We start from the raw sequence: 9,277 nt of genomic DNA, 5'->3' as shown, positions 1-9,277 counted from the left end.
AAACAATTTATGATTATTATTGGGTTTCATTACTTAAATTTGTTATCAATACTTCACTCTTCCAGTTCTTATATCGTTAAATGTTTGATTGATAAATCTCCCGATTGTTCTGGACATCTTGCACAAACACATATTCTTAGAAGACATTTTTATTTCAAAACTCGTCTATCTCTTTGTTTCTCATAACTTACATATCACATACGCACAATTATATTTCACAATTTAAATCGTATTCTTTGAAATGTATGACAATTCCAGTATAATGACTACACAAGTGATCAACATGCTTAAAATGGTCATTTACCCATGATGAAGATAAGTCCACTTTCTCAAATCACTTGGTTTTATTGTATTTCTTTTCATATGCTTACTTTTTTGTGTTGATCCCATGTGCTTTTGAATATCATGAGAGATACTATGTTTAGAGCTGAGTGATTAAATTGATTAATCATAATAATGATCACCTATGAGCAGTTATTATATCAAAATTATGATTAAATCAATTAAGTGAAAATAATAAACTGACTGAAATTAGTAATTATTATTTCAAATTATTCTAACAGTCGATTAATCAAAACTCCAATTGCATCAACTGCTACAAAAATAATCAAATTTGGTGTTTCTAGTCATTACTGTTTCCTATTATTCCAATAATCGATTAATCAAAATTACAACGAAATCGATTGTCATGAAAATAATCAAAAATCTTGAAATTAGGATTTCTGATTATTACGGTATTCAATTATTCCAACTATACAAGTAACCAAAATATTGTTATGTTTGTTGTTAAGCACAAAACTTCACAGTGGACTATTTGTGTTCTGCCCAATTTTATCCTTTGGTTTTTTAATTTCAAGTTTGTTCAGCTTTGGTGATTTGTGGGCTCATGAATCAGGGGTATAGGGCTCAATTCCCCATTGCCAACAAACTTGTTTGCCCTGTTTTTGTTATGACAAATCTACTGAGAGCATATACCACTGTTACTAAATTTGAACTGCTGACTAGAGGGAAGGCAACTAACTGTCTGGCTGCACATGCCATCAACCTTTTTATTTTTCTTGAACTACCAACTTTTTTATTGGAACTGCTGTCTAGAGGGAAGGCAATTGGCTCATGGCACCCACTTCCAGTATTTTATTTTCTTTTTGAACTTCTGACTACGATGAAGGTGAAGACAAATAACTAACAGCACCTGCAACCAATTTTTTTTTAATTGTACAAACCACTGTTGGACAAAAACAGGATTAATGGGGCTGTTGATTAATTAATCAGGAAATACCACTAATCAACAGATTAGTAAACAAGAGATTTAAAAATTAATGGAAAATTTATTTCTTGATGTATATCACTAATTTATATATTAGACATGTTTTTGTTATATCTATCCTTTCTAGTATATTTGTAAATTTTTTTTTCTTAGTTCTTTAAACATGTAAAATTTGTACTTGCCTATCTTTGTCATTTTTTTGGGCAGGCCTAGGATCCTTGTTTTTGCCCTGTTAGAGCATTAGTATAGTATGTTGCATCAAGTTTCTGTGAACATGACACTTCCATAAAGCGGGAACTATGACCTTTTTTTAATCCATTTTAACATTGTTTTATCTTTACACCACTGGAAGTGATCTCACCAAAACAATATTTGAACCTTTTTACTTTCTTTCTGTGTATATTTCCTTGGATCTGGATACGACTTATTCTGAATAAACAGAGTTGTTTAAACATTTGTCTTCAAATACCTATAGAATGATAGGCTTCTTTTTTGTTAGTGAAAAACACTTAAATACACCAGTTCGATAACTTATTCTCCATTTTGAAGCTTTTTTTACTCGTTGTTATAACAATTTAAGTTGTTTTTTTTTCTTCTTCTTTTATCCATTGTTTTTAGGGATCCTGTTCTTTACTTTTGAATTTTATGTCACATCAGTAATATGATTTTTCTTCAAGGTGTTTGTCTGTGGCTTCATGGTTGATTATTTTCAAATTTGCTCCTAGTGATGATGTTTTCTTGTCAGGGTATTTTGACTTTAACTCTTTTTTTTTTTGTTCTGTGCCTTATGAATTGTTATTTGTTTGCATTGGACCATATGTTGTTGGAACCCTTATACTCTTATGAATACTATCAGTGGCTTTTATATCTGTCATGCCTGGAGCTTCACTTATATGTCCTGTTAAAATTCTACATCCATGGGTCTGAAAAATGTATGGATATATAACATTTTGCTCTTCTGGGCTTGGAAAAGCTCCTTTGAATTTTGTTTCAGTGCTGGAAACTGGGAAAAATAAAAATAATGATAGTCATAGTAGCTAAGAAGTGGTCTTTAATAAATTTATTGGCATTTCGTCTGCTCTCATCAAGTCTATTAGCTGTGGTTGAACTGGTGAGTAGGCACGTAGAAAAATTTATAATTTTGGGAAAAATAATTTTAAACCTAAATTACAGTTTGAAGTCATTTTTCAAATTGTGGTCAGGTTCAGTATTTCCCTAATGTCTAATTTGAGTGGATTATTTTGTGTATGTGTAGAAATCCACATTATAATTTTCTTCTTCTAATAACAGTACTTGTAGTTCAATATTTGGTTTTCTCATTTTTCAAATTGTGGTCAGGTTCAGTATTTCCCTAATGTCTAATTTGAGTGGATTATTCTGTGTATGTGTAGAAATCCACATTATAATTTTCTTCTTCTAATAACAGTACTTGTAGTTCAATATTTGGTTTTCTCATTTTTTAAATTGTATTTTATTATGATGTAAACAAAATAATTTTGTAGATTTTATTCTCATCCTTTTTTCAAAAGCAAATAAAAATATAAAAAAAAGTAAAAGGTATTGAAGGCTTGTGAATTAGTTCTATAATTTCCTGAGTAAGGTCCTGTTGAAGGTTTTATAGCTGATAATTAGCAATTTTGTTCAACTATTAATTGCTAAGGATACTGTTGCTGTATGAAAATTGCAATTATTTATTTTTCATTTCTATGGGAAAAATACATTATTTATTGTTAAAAATTAAGTTCTAAAATAAACATTATCTATTCTGTTCGTTTAAGCTACAAAACAATACTTTAGTGTCATCTGCTAAAATTCCTCCTTAAAGATTTTAAAAATTACTGTTGTGTGTTTTGTTCATTTTATAAACACTTTAGGGAGGTGAATTGACCAACTTTGTTTCTTATTAGTGATTATGTTGGTTGACACCCATGTTTTTTGGTACCTTTAATACATAATTTATGATGGTTTCAAAAAAAAGGAATATCTTTTGGAAGACATGCTGGATTATGGTAATAAAATAATCAGTTAAAAATTCAAATAAAGAGTTGAACTGCATGTCATGTTTTTTTCTGTTTAATAATTTATCAAAAGATGGAGAAAAACGAATGGATAATTATGCACGAAGTATTTAATTTAGTTACTGATAAGCCTAAATTGTCTTTGAAAACTGCTTAATGGTCCTGAAAAAGTTGTGGAATTTTGTCAACCCAAACATATAGGAACCACATCCATCATGTTCTTTACTAGCATGGAAAGGGTCTCTTTTCAGTTTTTGTTTGGATGTTGTCCAATGCACTATTCTACCAGTTCCTAAGATCAAATGTTATATTCATTAATGTTGTAGAATTAACCATACCATGGCTTTACTCATTGATTACATTCCCATTGGGAGGGCTATTCGTAAAAGTTGTGAACCCTTGGTTCTGGAATTTAAACAGATTATTGGTTATTTCTTTCTTCACTTCATCAAGTCTGAGTGTAAAAACTGATCTGAACATCTAATACAAGTCAGTAGGTTACTAACTGAATAATTATCAAGGTAGCATTGAAATAAAAATTTATAGAAGATTAGCTATTGATGTATCTTTGTTTACTGTTAAAGACCTAATTTAGTTATTGTGTTTCTTTCTAAAAATGGATATCTAAATGTGTAGAGCATATATATGGTTCCTATCTCATGAAACATACTGTAAGATGTAAGTTAGTATAAGGACATAAGTTTTTTTTTCTTCAGATAAAGCTGGAGATCAAGTAGGTATCGAAACAGAAGTAAGAATGGAAGTTTGTGATGGAAGAGAAAATACTAAAGAATTGGCATCAGATGCTAGTGTAGAGAAAAAGAAGCAGCAAAAGAAACTGCATAAACTAGGTATGTTTTTAGAAATTAAATGTGTATTAAGTTTAAAGAGAAAACTGTTGTTTTGAAGTGCATTTAACTTTGTAATATCTAAACCAGCTCCTGGATGAAATTAATATAATTTTTAGTATCTTTATTGTCTGTAATGGATTTATATGTTTTAAATGAAATCATTCAATTACCCTAGTAAACTAATGAAAAATAATTTATTTAAATCACTTGTGAAAAATATATGTATATGCCTGTTATATTTTAAGATGAAAATGAAACAAAGCACTTAAGATAGGTATAAGATAACATGTTAGAGCTATGGTTTATGTGGATTTTTATATACCAGGCTTCAGTGCAATTAATAGCATTAGATTTAAACATTAAACTGTATAATGATTAATTTGTTGAAACTTTGCATTGGCAAATTTATTATGTAAAAAGATAAGTGTACCCATCTCAATATTATGCAAATGTCTTATATTATTCTATCATCATTGTTTCTCTGATTTATTGATATTTTATTGTCCAAGGAATTGGTGGGTTTGTTGCAAGACAAAGGTGTAGAAGTCTTTCATCAAAAGAGCAAGCAGGTGAACACATTTCTGTTGTTCAAGGCAAGAATTTTTATTTTATTTATTTGTCTTTAGTGTTTAACAAAAAATTACAGAATATTATCCAAACAGCTTAGTATAAAAATCTGATTTTGGACTATTTAAAAAACTTCTTAACGTAAATTTTTTTGTCCTTATTGTTTGGATCAGTTACTCTTGCAAACCTGACTAAAAGGAAGTTTTTTTTAAAGTGCTTGTTTAAAAGAAAGAAATTTTTTTCTTATCTTTACAGAACAAACAGATGGGTTAAGAGTTGGAGAGGTTTCTACACCTGTTGCAGGAGAGTCGCATGTTGAACTGCCACAGCCATTTCAGCAAAAACCAAAGCGAAGACGAAGGGTGAGAAAGAAAAATCCTCTCCAAGAAAGTTTCCCATCATATTTGCAGGTATTTGCTAGAATGTTCATATTTTGTTTTTTTTACTTTGTGTTAATTGTAGAATCTATTGTGTGTAAATTTCTGTGAACGAAATAATTATTTAACAACTTCTTCCACAATAATTGCTAAAATTGTCAATAAAAATCACACTTGATAATAGTTATTCTTTATTATGAGCAATGGGCACATCAAAATAACCTTTTTGTGGTTTTTTTTGGAGGCATTTTTGGGCTTGTCTAACAAATTACTAAGTGCCAAAGCAGAATTGTCGCATACTATGCTACACGTACCATGCCTATCACAATTGGCCAATATAGTTATTACTATACGAGGAGGAATTTAATGTAACATACTAAAATATTTACTACTATAAACAACTAAAATGCATATTGAATTGACAAGATTTATTAATGTAAATTGCATAAATACATATCTTGTTTAGTATGTGCCAAGTTCTAGTTAGATATCCACAGAACAGTAGAACAACTTGTGTATATGACCTCTCATGCTTTTGGATGGGTTTTGCTTATTATATATTATTATATTTCTGTCAGAACTTGAATAATAGATCTCGGATTAGTAAGTTCTATGCTTTTATCAATAAATGGAACAACAAGGAATACTTTCCTGTTACTTTTGTTACACGTTTCAGGTTTACTTGGAAAATCCACTGACTAGTAACATGTTGTAGCTAATTCAAATTGTTTACAAACATCTATGGAGTTTACTTTCAAATTGATTGGAAGGCCTTGTAATGTAACATAAAGCAAAAACAGACCTTTTGTTTGAATTATTAAAAGTAATTATCTCCTAAGATTAATGGTGTGTTAGTCCTTTTAGTTCTGTGTTTTGTACCGTAACTATGGGGGATAACATTTGATAGGTTGAGAAAAATAAAGATTTGTTGAAAATTTGTAGTTTTGAGAAGTGTTACCTTCTCTTTTACGTAAATATGATTTAAGGATGTTTAAATGTTAGCTTCAGTGAAAGCCTTAGTAAGTTAAAGCTGTGATCTAAATAGATATGTTTTATGGTGTACTAGAAATTTAAAACTAATATTATTCTGTCCATTTTTATTTAAGAACTGTAACTTCAAGACATTAGTCATTATGTGGTTAAATTAAATTTTGTTTTAAATTTACCTTCAAATTACATATTCTTGTTTTTACACTGTTCTTTAGCATTGGGATCCTTCTCATATTAAGTAATTTTGTTACGATATTAATATTAAAGAACTGACCAAAATGTTGGATGGAATCAATCATTTTCTTATTATTTGCACTAATTAATAAGGCACCCCAGCAGTAATTAGTGGAATTTATTATAGTATTGATGATTGCTTTTGTTTAAATCTTTTTTAAGACTTGCATTTTACCAGCGATCCCCAAAATATTGATTGTTTTGATGTATATTTTTTAACATTTGCTTTGGATAAAGTAATGTATAAAAAATTCAGACTGCTAAGCCTAATTAAAATTTATATCCCACCTATTTTAATTTTTATTTGGATAGTGCAAGTAGTTAAAACTTCTTACCTGCATAGATAACACTTGACAACATATGAAACAAAGCTCCAAATCTGTGGTTTTATACATGTCGCTTATTTTTAGCCCAAATACTTTGATAACAGTGAATTTTGGAAGTTAGTGTTGTGGAAAACTATAAAATTCTGTGGACTGCAGTTTTTATTTTAAAACTTCCATTCTTTTAAAGTTAACTCTCATAAATATATACCACCAGAAAGCTGGAATAATTTTCTTTCTCGTGCAATCTGTTGGCCACTAAGCTCCCTTTCATTTGTGTAGCATAAATTTCTAAAGATTTAGTTATTTTAATTGATTGTGTGCTTTCAGATAATCTAACTGTCATGGTTTTGTATGTTATGTAAAGCTATGTAATTTTTAAAATAAACAGAAAAGTAAGTTTTATAAATAAGATATAATATGATAACTGCAATCTATATTTATAACTTAAGATATTCTGCTGCTACATTTTTTCAACAAGGTAGGCTGGTGCATGAGGTTGTTATTCTGTGATTGTATTACTGTAATAAGTGTGTGTGTGTGTGTGTGAAACAAGGTTTTTAACATGCGTTTACAGGTATTATGCTTAATGGCATAGTGTGCAGCTAAGATACAGTTTTTATTTCATAATAAATTTTTAATTTATCAAAAAAATTTATTCATGTTCAAAAAAATGCTCAACTTTTATCGTGCTTTATGTTTGAAGAATCTGTGTTTCAGATATTGTTTTGAGTATTAGTTACTGATTTTTCTCAACGTAAATGCAGAAAAGGCTACTATAATGCAGAAAAGGCTGAAAGGAGTTGAAAGCCAATGAAGTACATATCATAGAGTTGAAAATTGTATAGTTGTTTTGTTAATCGTATATAATGGATAACGTTATTTGTATATATGTGTGTGGGAGTGTTTATTAAAGCCAAAATATACAAATACTTGTAAACTTTATAATCAGAAATAATTATACTAACAAGATTTTTATTTTTTAGTATTGTCATTTTAAGGTTTTAAAAAATTCTTTAAAAGAAGCATTTTGGGAAACAACTTACTGTTTTTCATTTGTATTTTAAAGTTGTTCATTCATAATTAGGCAGATAGCTACATTTAATAAACAAAAAAGTAGATGTAAAAGTGTAAAACTAAATTTAAACATTTTTAATTCAAAATATTTTAAAATATTACATGGCAGTTGTTAGACATTGTTTTTTCATTGGGTAAGGAAGTTTTGTGTAACAAATAAACACCGCTAACTACAAAATGTAGTGAGCTTATTTCAGAACTTTTAAATGTTTGTAGTAACAATATTACAGGTGTTTCATCATATAAAAAAAAATTTAACGATCCCTTTTTGTTTTCTCAGGAAGCATTCTTTGGGAGAGAACTGTTAGACACTTGTAAAAGTGAAAGTTCTTTTGAGATATCAGCTGATGAATCATCTAGTATACCAACTATAAATCAAGATAAGACTGTTATGTCATTGATATCTCCAACTAGTCTCTCCGATGAGGCACTGAGTCTTCAAATAAGTACCAGTAATGCATCCAGTTTGGGTGGAACATTCTACAGTACTGCATCTTATACTGAAGCATTACCTGAACCGATGACTTTTTCATCTGCTAGCTTTTCAAAAATGTTGACTTCCATGTTGCCTGAAAATCAGGAAGAAGAAGAAGAAAAGCACATCTTGCAAGAAAAGAATACATCTCCATCAAAAGTAAAATCTGATTATCATTTACATTATAAAAATTCCAGTACTGTTATAGAGGTTTCTGTAGATTTTTCAGATTTTCAATCCAGTCTTTTTATATTAACCAATCACTATTTTCTAATTTTGTTTTTTAAGCCCTTATCTGAATATATTAATAATTAAAACAACTTTATGTTATATTTGGCAGCTATACTACTTCTAAGATTTAAGTCAAGTTTTAAACTTTAAAGTTTATTCCAAATCTTGTTGCAAAATTATGAGATAGTGTAAAAATGTGTTTTTAATATTTAATTTTGGACATATTTATTTATTTGTGTAGTTTATTAACAAACATTTATATGTTTGAAACTTATTCATTTTAAAAAGCTCCCCCTGTGGCACAGTGGTATGTCTGCAGTCTTACAACACTAGAAACTGTGTTTCGATATCCGTGTCAGGCAGAGCACAGATAGACCATTGTGTAGCTTTGTGCTTAATTACGAAGAACCAACCAACATTTTCAAAACTTTTGGTAGACAGTGAAGTCAAACTGTTATATATAAAATTTATTTGTTTTTTTTTTGTCATTGCATAGTGAACAGTTATCTTTTGTAGTCATAATTATGGACGTTTAAAATAGAAAAGTAGAGCATTACAAAAATATTTGACTGCTTTTGTACAATGAGGCTATGTTCTGTACTTTCTGACTTTGTGTGTGTTCTAAGATACTTCAAAGGCATCAAGATTTGTTTTGCCTTTCTGGTCTGGGTGTTACTTGTCTCGTAACAATTATTTGTTTCAGGTTTGTACATTTAGCTTTGTATTTTATATAATCAGAAATTATAAGGTCTATGAACTTGCCCTTGTTTTAGAATGTTTTCTCATCCTCAAGCTATTTTTACAATAAAACATTACTATATAGGCTTTCTTTGATAGATTACTTAGGCAGAGTATTTATGATGAAAC

The 9,277-nt window shown here is 29.2% G+C and overlaps 1 protein-coding gene across 1 annotated transcript in view; it reads left to right on the top strand.

Moving 5' to 3' along the window:
- The window catches only part of LOC106464091 (histone-lysine N-methyltransferase 2C-like), a 138,676-nt gene that overhangs the window by 72,712 nt on the left and 56,687 nt on the right, over positions 1-9,277 (top strand). Inside the window, exons 25-28 of the mRNA XM_022391762.1 lie at positions 4,002-4,136; positions 4,646-4,729; positions 4,959-5,113; positions 7,985-8,338. Of these exons, the coding sequence (XP_022247470.1) occupies positions 4,002-4,136; positions 4,646-4,729; positions 4,959-5,113; positions 7,985-8,338 (728 nt within the window). The remainder of the gene's footprint in view (positions 1-4,001; positions 4,137-4,645; positions 4,730-4,958; positions 5,114-7,984; positions 8,339-9,277) is intronic.

The sequence above is a fragment of the Limulus polyphemus genome, unplaced genomic scaffold (assembly GCF_000517525.1).
Source record: "Limulus polyphemus unplaced genomic scaffold, Limulus_polyphemus-2.1.2 Scaffold1559, whole genome shotgun sequence".
Taxonomy (NCBI): domain Eukaryota; kingdom Metazoa; phylum Arthropoda; class Merostomata; order Xiphosura; family Limulidae; genus Limulus; species Limulus polyphemus.
Note: the sequence above shows the minus strand (reverse complement) of the source record. Positions and strands in the feature narration are given on the sequence as shown.